This window comes from Salmo salar, chromosome ssa22 (genome assembly GCF_905237065.1).
Source record: "Salmo salar chromosome ssa22, Ssal_v3.1, whole genome shotgun sequence".
Lineage (NCBI taxonomy): Eukaryota > Metazoa > Chordata > Actinopteri > Salmoniformes > Salmonidae > Salmo > Salmo salar.
The window spans coordinates 30,575,001-30,592,845 of NC_059463.1; the positions used below are offsets into that span (position 1 = coordinate 30,575,001).

The 17,845-nt window shown below is 43.9% G+C and overlaps 1 protein-coding gene across 2 annotated transcripts in view; it reads right to left on the reverse strand.

Annotated features, from left to right (window-relative positions):
- Positions 1-17,845, reverse strand: part of LOC106583192 (sodium-coupled neutral amino acid transporter 3) — an 85,060-nt gene that overhangs the window by 17,898 nt on the left and 49,317 nt on the right. For both annotated transcript variants that reach the window (XM_014167098.2, XM_014167097.2), the window contains 5 exons: positions 17,609-17,691; positions 16,512-16,570; positions 7,019-7,156; positions 3,312-3,391; positions 2,737-2,837 (listed from right to left, as the gene is read on the reverse strand). In XM_014167098.2, the coding sequence (XP_014022573.1) occupies positions 2,737-2,837; positions 3,312-3,391; positions 7,019-7,156; positions 16,512-16,570; positions 17,609-17,691 (461 nt within the window). The remainder of the gene's footprint in view (positions 1-2,736; positions 2,838-3,311; positions 3,392-7,018; positions 7,157-16,511; positions 16,571-17,608; positions 17,692-17,845) is intronic.

Consider the following 17,845-nt stretch of genomic DNA (forward strand, 5'->3'; position numbering starts at 1 on the left):
GGGAGAGAGAGTGTGTGAGAGACAGGGGAGAGAGAGTGTGAGAGACAGGGAGAGAGAGAGAGCGAGAGAACAGGGAGAGAGAGAGTGTGAGAGACAGGGGAGAGAGAGAGTGTGAGAGACAGGGGAGAGAGAGAGAGAGAGAGAGAGAGAGAGAACAGGGGAGAGAGAGAGTGTGAGAGACAGGGGAGAGAGAGAGAGAGAGAGAGAGAGAGAGCGAGAGAACAGGGAGAGAGAGAGAGAGAGAGAGAGAGAGAGAGAGAGAGAGAGAGAGAGAGAGAGAGAGATAGAGAACAGAGGAGAGAGAGAGAGCAAGAGAACAGGGGAGAGAGAGAGTGTGAGAGACAGGGGAGAGAGAGAGAGAGAGAACAGGGGAGAGAGAGAGTGTGAGAGACAGGGGAGAGAGAGAGTGTGAGAGACAGGGGAGAGAGAGAGAGAGAGAGAGAGAGAGAGAGAGAGAGAACAGGGGAGAGAGAGAGTGTGAGAGACAGGGGAGAGAGAGAGTGTGAGAGACAGGTGAGAGAGAGAGAGAGAGAGAGAGAGAGAGAGAGAGAGAGAGAGAGAGAGAGAACAGGGAGAGAGAGAGAGTGTGAGAGACAGGGGAGAGAGAGAGAGAGAGAACAGGGGGAGAGAGAGTGTGAGAGACAGGGGAGAGAGAGAGTGTGAGAGACAGGGAGAGAGAGAGAGAACAAGGGAGAGAGAGAGTGTGAGAGACAGGGAGAGAGAGAGAGAGAGAGAGAGAGAGAGAGAGAGAGAGAGAGAGAGAGAGAGAGAGAACAGGGGAGAGAGAGAGTGTGAGCGACAGGGGAGAGAGAGAGAGAGAGAGAGAGAGACAGGGAGAGAGAGAGAGAGAGAGAGAGAGAGAGAGAACAGGGAGAGAGAGAGAGCAAGAGAACAGGGGAGAGAGAGAGGTGTGAGAGACAGGGGAGAGAGAGAGAACAAGAGAGAGAGAGTGTGAGAGACAGGGAGAGAGAGAGAGAGAGAGAGAGAGAGAGAGAGAGAGAGAGAAAGAACAGGGGAGAGAGAGAGTGTGAGAGACAGGGGAGTGAGAGAGAGAACAGGGGAGAGAGAGAGTGTGAGAGACAGGGGAGAGAGAGAGGTGTGAGAGACAGGGAGAGAGAGAGTGTGAGAGACAGGGGAGAGAGAGAGAGAGAACAAGAGAGAGAGAGTGTGAGAGACAGGGGAGAGAGAGAGAGAGAGAGAGAGAAAGAACAGGGGAGAGAGAGAGTGTGAGAGACAGGGAGAGAGAGAGAGAGAGAGAGAGAGAGAGAGAGAGAGAGAAAGAACAGGGGAGAGAGAGAGTGTGAGAGACAGGGGAGAGAGAGAGAGAGAGAGAGAGAGAACAGGGGGGAGAGAGAGTGTGAGAGACAGGGGAGAGAGAGAGTGTGAGAGACAGGGGAGAGAGAGAGAGAGAGAGAACAGGGGAGAGAGAGAGTGTGAGAGACAGGGGAGAGAGAGTGTGTGAGAGACAGGGGAGAGAGAGTGTGTGAGAGACAGGGGAGAGAGAGTGTGTGAGAGACAGGGGAGAGAGAGAGAGCGAGAGAACAGGGAGAGAGAGAGAGCGAGAGAACAGGGGAGAGAGAGCGAGAGACAGGGGAGAGAGAGAGAGCGAGAGAACAGGGGAGAGAAAGAGTGTGAGAGACAGGGGAGAGAGAGAGAGCGAGAGAACAGGGGAGAGAGAGAGACAGGGGAGAGAGCGAGAGAACAGGGGAGAGAGAGAGTGTGAGAGACAGGGGAGAGAGCGAATAGGGGAGAGAAAGAGTGTGAGAGACAGGGGAGAGAGAGAGTATGAGAGACAGGGAAGAGGGAGAGAGAGAGAGAGATAACAGGAGAGAGAGAGAGAACAGGGGAGAGAGAGAGAGAACAGGGGAGAGAGAGAGTGTGAGAGACAGGGGAGAGAGAGAGAGAGAGAGAGAACAGGGGGAGAGAGAGTGTGAGAGACAGGGGAGAGAGAGAGTGTGAGAGACAGGGGAGAGAGAGAGAGAGAGAGAGAACAGGGGAGAGAGAGAGTGTGAGAGACAGGGGAGAGAGAATGTGTGAGAGACAGGGGAGAGAGAGTGTGTGAGAGACAGGGGAGAGAGAGTGTGTGAGAGACAGGGGAGAGAGAGTGTGTGAGAGACAGGGGAGAGAGAGAGAGCGAGAGAACAGGGGAGAGAGAGAGCGAGAGAACAGGGGAGAGAGAGAGAGCGAGAGAACAGGGGAGAGAGAGCGAGAGACAGGGGAGAGAGAGAGAGCGAGAGAACAGGGGAGAGAAAGAGTGTGAGAGACAGGGGAGAGAGAGAGAGCGAGAGAACAGGGGAGAGAGAGAGACAGGGGAGAGAGCGAGAGAACAGGGGAGAGAGAGAATGTGAGAGACAGGGGAGAGAGCGAATAGGGGAGAGAAAGAGTGTGAGAGACAGGGGAGAGAGAGAGTATGAGAGACAGGGAAGAGGGAGCGAGAGAGAGATAACAGGAGAGAGAGAGAGAACAGGGGAGAGAGAGAGAGAACAGGGGAGAGAGAGAGAACAGGGGAGAGTGAGAGTGTGAGAGACAGGGGAGAAAGAGAGAGCGAGAACAGGGGAGAGAAAGAGGACAGGGGAGACAGAGCGAGAGAGAGAGAACGAGGGAGAGGGAGAACAGGAGAGAGAGAGAGAGAGAGAGAGAGAGAGAGAGAGAGAGAGAGAGAGAGAGAGAGAGAGAGAGAACAGGGGAGCGGGAGAGAAAGAGCATCGTAATGACATGGAGGTTAGCGTGCCTCACCATAGAAGGTCAGGTATCCAAACAGAGCAGCCAGGAAGTACATGGTGTACATGACTACAATGGAGATGTTGGACACATGCTGCATCCTTTGCTTGGTGGGGCTGAAATCAGAGAATATTGCATGATGTGATGTCACACACACTTACACACACCATACACACAGACACACACACACACACACACACCAACACACCCACAAAGACACAAACAAAAAAGGCCAGTTTTAGCTTTTGTAATCATACTGTACTTTGACTAGGATTGTTTCAGAAGTTACATAAGATCCAAGACTCAAAGGAATGTGATATTGTGGCTGAACACGTCAGATGAATCTAAAGAGACCGATGTTATAGTGGGTTCAACAAGGCAGCAGGATGATTATTATGACCAGGCTAGCCATGCGTATTTACACATGACATTACTGAGAATGCAAGGCAGTGTGCTAGATGACAGGCATATGAGTAGCCAAGCACAAAGCTGACATAATGATTTCCCTATCTGCAGGGTGACTGAACTGAATTCAGGGTCCAATAGTAAACAGCAACAGCGCTGCATCCTGTTGCAAGTGGGGCACCTACTTTTTGAGCTCGGTGTAGATGGGCAGGACCTCAGGGTGGCACACAAAGGCAAATGCCAGGATCGGGATGGTGTAGGCCGTCTGGAAAAAATAGAACACTGTGAGGTATTTTTTGCCATTTTATTAGGATCCCCATTAGCTGTTGCAAAATCAGCAGCTACTCTTCCTGGGGTCCACACAAAACATGAAACATGACATAATACAGAACATTAATAGACAAGAACAGCTCAAGGACAGAACTACATACATTTTTGAAAAGGCACACGTAGCCTACATATCAATGCATACACACAAACTATCTACGTCAAATAGGGGAGAGGCGTTGTGCCGTGAGGTGTTGCTGCATCTGTTTTTTGAAACCATGCATGCAATAAGGGCTCTATATAATACTGTACACTTTCTTGAATTTGTTCTTGATTTGTGGACTGTGAAAAGACCCCTGGTGGCATGTATGGTGGGGTATGTGTGTGTGTCAGAGCTGTGTGTAAATTGACTATGCAAACAATTTTGGGATTTTCAACACTTTAATGTTTCTTATAAAAAGAAGAAGTGATGCAGTCAGTCTCTCCTCAACTCTTAGCCAAGAGAGACTGGCATGAATAGTATTTATATCAGCCCTCTGATTACAATGAAGAGCAAAACGTGCCACTCTATTCTGGGCCAGTTGCAGCTTAACTAGGTCTTTCCTTGCAGCACTGGACCACACGACTGGACAATAATCAAGATTAGACAAAACTAGAGCCTGCAGGACTTGCTTTGTGGAGTGTGGTGTCAAAACAGCAGAACATCTCTTTATTAGTCTCCTCAACTTGTTCAACAGCCTCTCCCCAACTTTACAACCATTGAAACTATATGTTTTGACCATGACAGTTTACAATCTAAGGTAACGCCAAGTAATTTAGTCTCCTCAACTTGTTCAACAGCCATACCATTCATTACCAGATACAGCTGAGGTCTAGAGCTTAAGAAATGATTTGTACCAAATACAATGTTCTTAGTTTTAGATGTTCAGGACCAGTTTATTACTGGCCACCCACACAGTCACCATGGATAAGGCTGCACCAGCCCCAGCCGTCTTACCACCAACCCATCGTTTTACTAGCCATTAGGGCCTTGATGCACACATCACACAGAGCTAATTGTTTCCCTGTGATTAACTTGGACCTGGCTACTGACCAGCTTTAGCCGGCTTACCGATGCCTGGGCTGTAAGCTGATCAGCAGGAGGGATTGGTCTAACTAGCCTGGGTGACTAAGGAAATCTCACACATCTTTAAGGGATGCTAATAATAGGATTATATATATATATATATAACACTAGTCAATACTCTACCGCTAATTCTTCAGTGTATGACTGACTACAAAAGACTACAACTATACTGTTACTATTAATACTGCATAATATGTATATCATATATAATGGCAATTGATGTATTTAACCACTTCAATAGCCCTAGAGTAGACTAGGTGTAGACATTGCCATAGTCAGACAACATGAGTCCCAGAAATGCCAGGCCTTTCCCATCAGGGCCATTTCCCTAGAGTTAACCCACAGAGAGAGGACTGTTACTGTGTCTGATAACCCTAACCCAGAGTTAACCCACAGAGAGAGGACTGTTATGTGTCTGATAACCCTAACCCAGAGTTAACCCACAGAGAGAGGACTGTTACTGTGTCTGATAACCCTAACCCAGAGTTAACCCACAGAGAGAGGACTGTTACTGTGTCTGATAACCCTAACCCAGAGTTAACCCACAGAGAGAGGACTGTTACTGTGTCTGATAACCCTAACCCAGAGTTAACCCACAGAGAGAGGACTGTTACTGTTTCTGATAACCCTAACCCAGAGTTAACCCACAGAGAGAGGACTGTTACTGTGTCTGATAACCCTAACCCAGAGTTAACCCACAGAGAGAGGACTGTTACTGTGTCTGATAACCCTAACCCAGAGTTAACCCACAGAGAGAGGACTGTTACTGTGTCTGATAACCCTAACCCAGAGTTAACCCACAGAGAGAGGACTGTTACTGTGTCTGATAACCCTAACCCAGAGTTAACCCACAGAGAGAGGACTGTTACTGTGTCTGATAACCCTAACCCAGAGTTAACCCACAGAGAGGACTGTTATGTGTCTGATAACCCTAACCCAGAGTTAACCCACAGAGAGAGGACTGTTACTGTTTCTGATAACCCTAACCCAGAGTTAACCCACAGAGAGAGGACTGTTATGTGTCTGATAACCCTAACCCAGAGTTAACCCACAGAGAGGACTGTTATGTGTCTGATAACCCTAACCCAGAGTTAACCCACAGAGAGAGGACTGTTACTGTGTCTGATAACCCTAACCCAGAGTTAACCCACAGAGAGAGGACTGTTATGTGTCTGATAACCCTAACCCAGAGTTAACCCACAGAGAGAGGACTGTTATGTGTCTGATAACCCTAACCCAGAGTTAACCCACAGAGAGGACTGTTATGTGTCTGATAACCCTAACCCAAAGTTAACCCACAGAGAGAGGACTGTTACTGTGTCTGATAACCCTAACCCAGAGTTGGCCCACAGAGAGTGGACTGTTACTGTGTCTGATAACCCTAACCCTAACCCAGAGTTGGCTTACAGAGAGTGGACTGTTACTGTGTCTGATAACCCTAACCCTAACCCAGAGTTGGCTTACAGAGAGTGGACTGTTACTGTGTCTGATAACCCTAACCCTAACCCAGAGTTAACCCACAGAGAGAGGACTGTTACTGTGTCTGATAACCCTAACCCAGAGTTAACCCACAGAGAGAGGACTGTTACTGTGTCTGATAACCCTAACCCAGAGTTAGCCCACAGAGAGTGGACTGTTACTGTGTCTGATAACCCTAACCCTAACCAAGAGTTGGCCCAAAGAGAGAGGACTGTTACTGGGTCTGATACAGCCCCAGAGAATGACGTGAGTCCCTGAGTGGTTCTACTCTCTAGTCAGACGGGAGCTGGTATTTCAGTCTGGTAACACAGATAATAAATCAATCAAATGTATTTATAAATCAATTTTTACATCAGTAGATGTAACAAAGTGCTTATACAGAAAAGCAGAAGCACGGTGGCCAAGAAAAACTCCCTAGAAAGGCAGGAACCTAGGAAGAAACCTAGAGAGGAACCAGGCTCTTAGGGGTTAGTCCTCTTCTGGCCTTGCCCATTGGAGATTATAAGAGTACATGGCCATTAAGGCCAGATTGTTCTTCAAGATGTTCAAACTTTCATAGATGACCAGCAGGGTCAAATAATAATCAGAGTGGTTATTGGGAGTGCAACACGTCAGCACCTCAGGAGTAAATGTCAGCTGGCTTTTCATAGCCGAGCATTAGGTCGAGACAGCAGGAGAGAGAGAGAGAGAGAGAGAGAGAGAGAGAGAGAGAGAGAGAGAGAGAGAGAGAGAGAGAGAGAGAGAGAGAGAGAGAGAGAGAGAGAGCACTGAGAGGCTGAACCCTAACCTTCACATGGTGGGTGATCCTATTGCATCCTATTCAGACCTGCATTACTCTTTCTGGAGCACAAGGGTCTGATGAATGCAGTGTGATTCAACACAGTGGGATTGTTCTTAGTGCAAACAGGTTAGTGTAAATTATAGATTTTTTCCCACTGTCATTAGCCACATGCTACATTTTTACTTGAATAACAGAGCTGGAATAGATGGACTGATGGAGCTGACTATACAGAAACCCACCTGTGAGTTGAGGTTGACCATTTTCGGAATGCAGGCTGGGTTGTAACCAGTGTCATTGGTAACAGCAGTCACACTGGCTGTGCGGTTAAAGGTGAAGTCCAAAAAGGGACAGGGGGTGTGGAACTTCTTATAAATGACCTGTGGAGAGGAAAGAGGAGTTGGCTGGATGAGAGGAGGAGCCTAGAGGAAATGGGCCTGCAGACATAATACTAGTCTACACAGAAAGGCTGGAAATTATGTTAGGGCCCAGCCAGGGACAGAGAGCAGTGGGCATGTATTAGAGCACAGCACACAGAACTAAAACTAGGTCAGAGAAACACACTCACACACACACATATGGACACACTCACACACACACATATAGACACACACACACACACAGACACAGACACACACACACACACACACACACACACACACACACACACACACACACACACACACACACACACACACACACACACACACACACACACACACACACACACTAATGCCGTTTGAAACTGCAGGTTAGACAACTTGTCCACAAAAATCTGAGAGGAGAGCGGAATATTAAAGAGGTTGAACCTCTGATCAAATCAAATCAAATGTTATTTGTCACATACACGTGTTTAGCAGATGTTATTGCGGGAGTAGCAAAATGCTTGTGTTTCTAGCTCAAACAGTGATGTAATATCTAACAGTAATATCTAACAATTTCACAACAATACACACAAATCTAAATTAAAGGAAGGGAATTAAGAATATATAAATATATGGACGAGCAATGTCAGAGCGGCATAGACTAAGATACAGTAGAATAGTATAGAATACAGTATATACATATGAGATGAGTAATGAAACATATGTAAACATTATTAAAGTGACTAGTGTTCCATTATTAAAGATCACTGACTGATAGTGAGACTACAGAAAGCCCAGCACAGTGAATTTATTTGCTTTTCCTGCAAGTATACCAAAACATGACGATTACTGCAGATATGAAAAATATATTTTAGTTGACACCTGTTGGGACCCATCATTCAGGGCTGTTTTGAGCCCCACATTTGTAGCATTTTTTGGGCTTGCCTGTTTTGCATGTTATTTTTGCATTAATACGTGTCACATATCAGTTTGCAAACGATAGGAAAAAAATATATATAATTGAGTTAATAAAGCCGCATACAAACATGGTCTCTTTTTTGCTTTCTTGAGTAAGGCAGCTCCAAAATGCAGGTGTTTCAGCCTAGATCAGTGCTTTCTGTGGTGGTGGGGCAAGCCAGCAGGAAATACGGAGCGTTGCACCGTGATTGGCTCAGTGTTCTGCCACTCATGGAGACACCACGTCACCGCCAAGTCTAAGGGTAGAGCTCTAAAATTCTAGCCCCTTGGGTTCTGTCATAGAGTTACATTAGAAGTTCCCATCCAAGAATGTTCAAGGTCATTGGTCACAGTTAAAATGACGTCAAACCACTTTATATCTACAGTAGCATCGATTGGACTGATCATGTCAACATCATACTTTCAAAATTTTAGCTAGCAGTCATCATCATGAATCAAGTCGACAATCTACTGGCAAATACTTTTTAATCCTTGTCATATGAAGTTAAATAATGAAGAGAAATTATAGATAAAAAGCATCAGTGCCCATCGGTTTAAGGGTCTCTTTTCCTAGTTTAAAATTGATGAAGCATGAAGCATGATTTGTGCCGCGCTCAAAACAACTGTTAACTCAGAACTGCAAAATCTGACTTCAATGAGTTCAAGACAACTGTGATCTCTGGAAAAACGAGCTACGACTGGAAAAATACGTTTTGAACTTTCAACCAACTCGGAATTGTTAATCGTGAACTCTGGCCTCTTTCTAGAGCTACGACCTGAAGATCACTGATGTCATCATGATTCAACTTTTTTTTCCTGAGTTCCCAGTTGTCTTGAAAGCACCATAAATCCAGAGAATTCCAGACTTTGATGAAAAAGTTTCATGACAAATTTGCCCATGAAGGACTGCTGCGCCACCTTCCTGTGCTAGTCAAATCAAATCAAATGTTATTGGTCACATACACATGGTTAGCAGATGTTATTGTGAGTGTATCAAAATGCTTATGCCTCTAGATCCGACGGTGCAGCAGTATCTAACAGGTAATATCTAACAATTCCACAACAAAACCTAATATCTAACATTTTCCACAACAAAACCTAATACACACAATCTAGTAAAGGAATGGGATAAGAATATATAAGTATAAAATATATGGATGAGCAATGTCAGAGCGGCTAAGATGCAATAGATAGTAAAGAATAGATAGTGAAGGATTCAGTATACATTATATACATATGAGATGAGTAATGCGAGATATGTAAACATCCTTAAAGTGGCATTATTAAAGTGACTAGTGTTCCATTTATTAAAGTGGCCAATGATGTCAAGTCTGTAGGTAGGCAGCCACCTCTCTGTGCTAGTGATGGCTGTTGAACAATCTGATGGCCTTGAGATAGAAGCTGTTTTTCAATCTCTCTGTCCCAGCTTTGATGCACCTGTACTGACCTCGCCTTCTGGATGGAAGCGGGGTGAACAGGCAGTGGCTCGGGTGGTTGTTGTCCTTGATGATCTTTTTGGCCTTCCTGTGACATCGGGTGCTGTAGGTCTCATGGAAGGCAGGTAGTTTGCCCAGAGGGTGGTGCAGACCGCACCACCCTCTGGAGAGCCTTGCAGTTGTGGGCGGTGCAGTTGCTGTATCAGGCGATGATACAGCCCAACAGGATGCTCTCAATTTTGCACCTGTAAAAGTTAATGAGGGTTTTTGGTGAGCCTCCTGAGGTTGAAGAGGCGCTGTTGTGCCTTCTTCACCACATAGTCTATGTGCATGGACCATTTCAATTTGTCGGTGATATGAACATCGAGGAACTTAAAACTTTCCACCTTCTCCACTGCTATCCTGTCGATGTGGATAGGGGGGTGCTCCCTTTGCTGTTTCCTGAAGTCCATGATCATATATTTTGTTTTGCTGACATTGAGTGAGAGGTTATTCTCCTGACACCACACTCCGAGGCTGTCACGTCGTTGTTGGTAATCAAGCCTACCACTGTGTCATCTGCAAACTTCATGATTGAGTTTGAGGCGTGCATGGCCACAGTCGTGGGTGAACAGGGGGTACAGGAGGGGGCTGAGAACGGGGGCTGAGAACGCACCCTTGTGGGGCCCCAGTGTTGAGGATCAGCGGAGTGTAGATGTTGTTTCCTACCTTCACCACCTGGGCCGGCCGTCGGGAAGTTCAGGACCCATTTGCACAGGGCAGGGTCGAGACCCAGGGTCTCAAGCTTAATGATGAGCTTAGAGGGTACTATTGTGTTGAATGCTGAGCTATAGTCAATGAACAGCATTCTTACATTGGTATTCCTCTTGTCCAGATGGGATAGGGCAGTGTGCAGTGTGATGGTGTATGCATCATCTGTGGACCTGTTGGGGCGGTAAGCAAATTGAAGTGGGTCTAGGGTGACAGGTAGGGTGGAGGTGATATGATCCTTGACTAGTCTCTCATGATGACAGAAGTGAGTGCTACGTGGCGATAGTCATTTACTTCAGTTACCTTAGCTTTCTTGGGAACAGGAACAATGGTGGCCATCTTGAAGTATGTGGTGACAGCAGACTGGGATAGGGATTAATTGAATATGTCCGTAAACACTCCAGCCAGCTGGTCTGCGCATGCTCTGAGGACGCAGCTAGGGATGGCTGTCTGGGCCAGCAGCCTTGCGAGGGTTAACACGTTTAAAATGTTTTACTCACGTCGGCCACGGAGAAGGAGAGCCCACAGTCTTTGGCAGCGGGCTGCGTCGGTGGCACTGTATTGTCCACAAAGCATGCAAAGAATTTGTTTAATTTGTCTGGAAGCAAGACGTCGATGTCCACGACAGGGCTGGTTTTCTTTTTGTAGTCCGTGATTGTCTGTAGACCCTGCCACATACGTCTCGTGTTTGAGCTGTTGAATTGCGACTCCACTTTGTCTCTACACTGACATTTTGCCTGTTTAATTGCCTTTCGGAGGGAATAACTATACTGTTTGTATTTGGTCATATTTCCAGTCGCCTTGCCATGATTAAATGTGGTGGTATGGACTTTCAGCTTTGTGCGAATGCTGCCATCAATCCACGGTTTCTGGTTAGGGAAGGGTTTAATAGTCACAGTGGGTACAACATCTCTGATACACTTCCTTATAAACTCGCTCACCTAGTCAGAGTATACGTCAATGTTATTATCTGAGGCTACACGGAACATATCCCAGTCCACGTAATCAAAGCAATCTTGAAGCGTGGCATCCGATTGGTCTGACCAGCGTTGGATAGACCTAAGTACGGGCGCTTCCTGTTTTAGTTTATGCCTATAGGAGGGGAGCAACAAGATGGAGTCATGGTCAGATTTGCAAAAAAGGAAGGCGGGGGAGGGCCTTGTATACATCGCAGAAGTTAGGGTATTAATGGTCGAGCGTGTTAATCGCTTGTGTACAGCAGTCGATATGCTGATAGAATTTAGGTAGCCTTGTTCTCAAATTAGCTTTGTTAAACCTGTTAGGGCTAGGGGGCAGTATTGACACGGCTGGATAAAAAACATACCCGATTTAATCTGGTTACCACTCCTACCCAGTAACTAGAATATGCATATACTTATTACATATGGATAGAAAACACCCTAAATTTTCTAAAACTGTTTGAATGGTGTCTGTGAGTATAACAGAACTCAAATGGCAGGTCAAAACCTGAGAGATTCCTTTACAGGAAGTGGCCTGTCTGACCATTTCTTGAACTTCTTTTCCATCTCTATCATTTACTAAGGATCTCTGCTCTAACGTGACACTTCCCACGTCGTCCATAGGCGCTCAGAGCCCGGGAAAAAACAGAATGTCGTCATTCCAGCCCCAGGCTGAAACACATTATCGCCTTTCTCAAGTGGCCGATCAAGGGACACTGGGCTTATGCGCGTGACCCGACCGCCCCCGCCTTTGGGATTTTTTCCTCTGTTTGCCGAAAAGGAGATTCCCTGTCGGAATATTATCGCTTTTCTACGAGAAAAATGGCGTAAAAATTGATTTTAAACAGCGGTTGACATGCTTCGAAGTACGGTAATGGAATATTTAGAATTTTATTGTCACGAATTGCGCCATGCGCGCGACACTTCTGGAACGCACGAACAAAACGCCGCTATTCGGATATAACGATGGATTATTTTGGACCAAACCAACATTTGTTATTGAAGTAGCAGTCCTGGGTGTGCATTCTGACGAAGACAACAAAAGGTAATCAAACTTTTATAATAGTAAATATGATTATGGTGAGTGCTAAACTTGCCGGGTGTCTAAATAGCGAGCCCGTGATGCCTGGGCTATGTACTTAGAATATTGCAAAATGTGCTTTCACCAAAAAGCTATTTTAAAATCGGACATATCGAGTGCATAGAGGAGGTCTGTATCTATAATTCTTAAAATAATTGTTATGCTTTTTGTGAACGTTTATCGTGAGTAATTTAGTAAAATGTTAGCGAATTCCCCGGAAGTTTGCGGGGGGTATGCTAGTTCTGAACATCACATGCTAATGTAAAAAGCTGGTTTTTGATATAAATATGAACTTGATTGAACAAAACATGCATGTATTGTATAACATAATGTCCTAGGGTTGTCATCTGATGAAGATCATCAAAGGTGAGTGCTGCATTTAGCTGTCTTCTGGGTTTTGGTGACATTATATGCTGGCTTGAAAAATGGGTGTCTGATTATTTCTGGCTTGGTACTCTGCTGACATAATCTAATGTTTTGCTTTCGTTGTAAAGCCTTTTTGAAATCGGACAGTGTGGTTAGATTAACGAGAGTCTTGTCTTTAAATAGCTGTAAAATAGTCATATGTTTGAGAAATTGAAGTAATAGGATTTTTAAGGTTTTGAAAATCGCGCCACAGGCTTCAAGTGGCTGTTACGTAGGTGGGACGAATTCGTCACGCCTAGCCCATAGAGGATAACAATAGAATATAACAAAAGAATATAACATAATAGAATATAACGTAATAGAATATAACATAATATAATATAACATAATATAATATAACATAATATAACATAATAGAATATAACATAATAGAATATAACAATAGAATATAACATAATAGAATTTAACATAATAGAATAGAATAGAATATAACAATACAATATAACATAATAGAATATAATATAACATAAGAGAATATAACATAATAGAATATAACAATAGAATATAACAATAGAATATAACATACTAGAATATAACATAATAGAATATGACATAATATAACATAATATAATATAACCTCTTACATCTAGATGTTCCGCTAGCGGAACACCGCTCCAATATCCAATGATAAGGCGTGGCGCGAATTACAAACTTCAATTTTTCAAACATATGACTATTTTACACCATTTTAAAGACAAGACTCTCCTTTATCTAACCACATTGTCCGATTTCAAAAAGGCTTTACAACGAAAGCAAAACATTAGATTATGTCAGGAGAGTACCCAGCCAGAAATAATCACACACCCATTTTTCAAGCTAGCATATAATGTCACAAAAACTAAAACCACAGCTAAATGCAGCACTCACCTTTGATGATCTTCATCAGATGACACTCCTAGGACATTATGTTATACAATACATGCATGTTCTGTTCAATCAAGTTCATATCTATATCAAAAACCAGCTTTTTACATTAGCATGTGATGTTCAGAACTAGCATACCCACCGAACACTTCCGGTGAATTTACTAAATTACTCACGATAAACGTTCACAAAAACATAACAATTATTTTAAGAATTATAGATACAGAACTCCTTTATGCAATCGCTATGTCCGATTTTAAAATAGCTTTTCGGTGAAAGCACATTTTGCAATATTCTGAGTAGATAGCCCGGCCATCATGGCTAGCTATTTTGACACCCACCAAGTTTGGCACTCACCAAACTTAGATTTACTATAAGAAAAATTGGATTACCTTTGCTGTTCTTCGTCAGAATGCACTCCCAGGACTTCTACTTCAACAACAAATGTTGGTTTGGTTCCAAATAATCCATAGTTATATCCAAATAGCTGCGTTTGTTCTTGCGTTCAAGACACTATCCGAAGGGTGACGCGCCGGCGCGTATCGTGACAAAAAAATTCAAAATATTCCATTACCGTACTTCGAAGCATGTCAAACGATGTTTAAAATCAATTTTTATGCGATTTTTCTCGTAAAATAGCGATAATATTCCGACCGGGTGACGTTGTTTTCGTTCAAAGACTGAAAATGTAAAATGGACTCTTCACGTGCACGCGTGCGCCCCGTCTCATTGTTCTCAGATCGACCACTATCCAAATGCGCTACTGTTTTTCAGCCAGGGACTGCAGAGTCCCACCTAGCCCATAGAGGTTAAAATCCCCAGCTACAATAAATGCATTCTCAGGATACATGGTTTCCAGTTTGCATAAAGTCCAGTGAAGTTCCTTGATGGCCGTCTTGGTATCCGCTTGGATGTACACGGCTTTGACGATAACCGAGGAGAGTTCTCTTGGGAGATAATACGTTCAGCATTTGATTGTGAGGAATTCTAGATCAGGTGAACAAAAGGATTTGAGTTTCTGTATGTTGTTACAATTACACCATGAGTCGTTAATCATGAAACTTACACCCCCTTCTTCTTCTTACCGGAGAGATGTTTATTCCTGTCGGCGCGATGCACTGAAAATCCCGTTGGCTGTATGGACTCCTACAGCATATCCCCAGCTAGCCATGTTTCCGTGAAACAGAGTATGTTACAATCCCAGATATCTCTTTGGAAAGCAACTCTTGCCCAGATTTTGTCAACTTTGTTAACTAGGGACTGGACATTAGCGAGTAATATACTCTCCTCCGGTGGCGTCGTTTTGGGTCGACCTCTGGAATCAGTTTGGGTCGGCCTCTGGAATCACTTTGTCTGCCCTGGGAGGTGCAGACAAAGGATCCACTTTGGGAAAGTCGTATTCCTGGTCGTAGTGCTGGTTGTGCTGGTAAGTTGGCGTCTCTCTGATATTCAATAGTTCTTCCCGGTTGTATGTAATAACACTTAAGGTTTTCTGGGCTAACAATGTAATAAATAATACATTAAAAAAAAAATACTACACAGTTTCCTAAGGACTAGAAGCGAAGCTGCCATCTCTATCGGCACAGCACAACAAGGTGTGTCCAAGCATGTCTTGTATGCTGCTGCATAAATGATGTAATATGCCAGGGAGATATGTATACTGTAGCTAAGAAAGTAATACTAAGTGTATGTTGTATAGTAAGCTGTTAGTAGCCCATGTGCCTCACCCTAATAATTTGATCTATTTTCCCCTCATCATTTTGTCTACTGTTCTGACTTGGTGTTGCACAAGTAGCCTATAACCTGTTTTTGAGCAATGTAATCATTGAATATTGTAAGAGCTTTCATTGTCTGCTTATATGCCCCCTTTATTTATCCTACGGTTCTGACTCGGTGTACAGGGAGAATACTGTAAGAACGGCTCATGTTCTGAATTCTGTCGCTGTACATTTTCAAAAGTGATGAACAAATAGTTATATTGACTACGTCCATCCTAGCTCGCTCATAAATGTCTCAATCGACATTACGGATTGCCTCTTATCCGCTTGTTGCCCCCTTATGCCATAGTTTGTACATCTCAATTGTCAGTAGAAACCACATTTGTTTAAGCAAGTCAGCCATATCAGCTGTTTTTTAAAAGGAATTAACTGTTTCGATGCCAGACAAGGCCCCGCTGATAGCCAGGTGTAGATGTGATATATTGCAATTCATGTGTTGTTTAGTGTTTTTGTCACGGCTGTCTAAAGGATCGGACCAAAGTGCAGCGTGTGTTTCGTTCCAGATATTTATTTAATCCGTGAAAACTATGCAATACATCAAATAACTGAAATCTACAAAATAACAAATTGTGTCGCAGAGGAGAAACAAACACTACTCACAAATAATCACCCACAAAAACAGGTGGGACAAACATCAACTTAAATATGACCTCCAATTAGAGACAACGACGACCAGCTGCCTCTAATTGGAGATCATACCAAACAAAACCAACATAGTAATACAAAACTAGAAACTGAACATAGAAATACAAAACATAGACAAACACCCCCTGTCACTCCCTGACCTACTCTACCATAGAAAATAACCACTTACTATGGTCAGGACGTGACAGTTTTATTGTGTAGTGGCTTTGCTGGCATGCATCCCACATCCCCCCCCTCCCCCCACTAAGATTTGCAAAAAACATGCTAAAATCGCCACTGGTTGACACACATGCATATTGTGCCGACTTGAGATCCGTGCATGTAACTCGGACTTGTGTGTAACTCATGCATTGATGTCACTGGGAGATTTGCATACAAATTATGTTACACACAGCGTTCCAGTTAGGGTTGTGTCCATTATAAGAGCACTGCAACAGGTGGAGGTCTACAGCTGTATAATATGTCAGTACATACCGAGATGAGGAAGAAGACCATGCAGGTGAGAGAGAAGCCACTGGTGTAGCCCAGGTACCCTGAAACAACACAATGACGACATCAGAAGTACTCACATCAGACATCACCCTGCTATATCCTCTGAGAAAAGTGATGTGGGAGGTTCGAAGGACTCTCAATATTTCCTCAATCCCAATGCTAATTATAGGGAATATATACAAACATTCCCAGTTTCATGACAATGTGTTTGGGTGTGAGATCATAAGCGTGTATGTTCTTAGAGGGCCCAGTGGACTAAACTAAACAGGACTGCATCTCATTACTTTGCCCTGGCAGCATGGACTCTCTTTCTACTCTGCTCGCTCTCTCTCTCTTTCTCTCGCTCTGTCTTCTCTATCTTGCTCTCCTCTCTCTCTCGGCTCAATTCCTTGAAGGAGAGAACCGCTTAACAAGAGGTCAGGACTTCTCTCCCAGCCTCCCACCCCTATCTCTGCATCTCTCACCCTTTCTCTACCTCTCCATCTCTCTCCCTCTCTCTCTTCTCTCTCTCATGTGTAATTGTATAATGAGCAGTTTTTGCCACTGAAATCCCAGTGACATGGGCATACATAAACAGACAGAGCAACACGTACGGGAGAAAAACACAGAGACTCTTACTCTGTCACTTGATGAAAGCTTTGTAGACATTTGACTTTGTTAAAGGAGAGAGCTCATTAAATGGACATGAAGCCAGGGAATTCTGAGCTGGGTAGTTTTACATTTTCAGAAGACTGCTGAGAGTAACAGTATCTCACATGACACAGTTTAGCACAGATATCTACTTTGAGTCCATCCTAAAACAGTGGGGGAGTGTTTGCCATGTAACACAAGAATAAGGAGAAAAATGAGAGGGGGCAAGAGAGGGGGATTGGGAAAGAGAAGGTGGAAGAGAAGGAGGGGGGAGAAATGAGACAGAATGTTCAAGATTCATTTAAAAAAAAAAAAAATTGGCTTACACATTTTTCATGTGTAAGCTCTCATTTACAAAACATAACAGAACCTTCATTTACAAAACATAACACAAAATGTCACTTATGATTATAAAATTGTTAATTAAACAATTATTAAGGTTTTCTCACCTAGCTGCTTCATCAAAGCCAGAGGCAGGATGACACTGATGGACACCATGATGACCAGGTAGTTCCCATTCAGGTACCACTCACTGGAGGGAGAAAGAGAAAGGGGGAGGAGCAGGGGTGAAGAGATAGAGAGAGAAAGAGAGATATGTTATATACATAACTCTGCTAAAATAATTTATTACATCTTTAGTCCTTATTTGTAAGGGAAACGTTCAATGTCTCTGCGATGTTAAATGA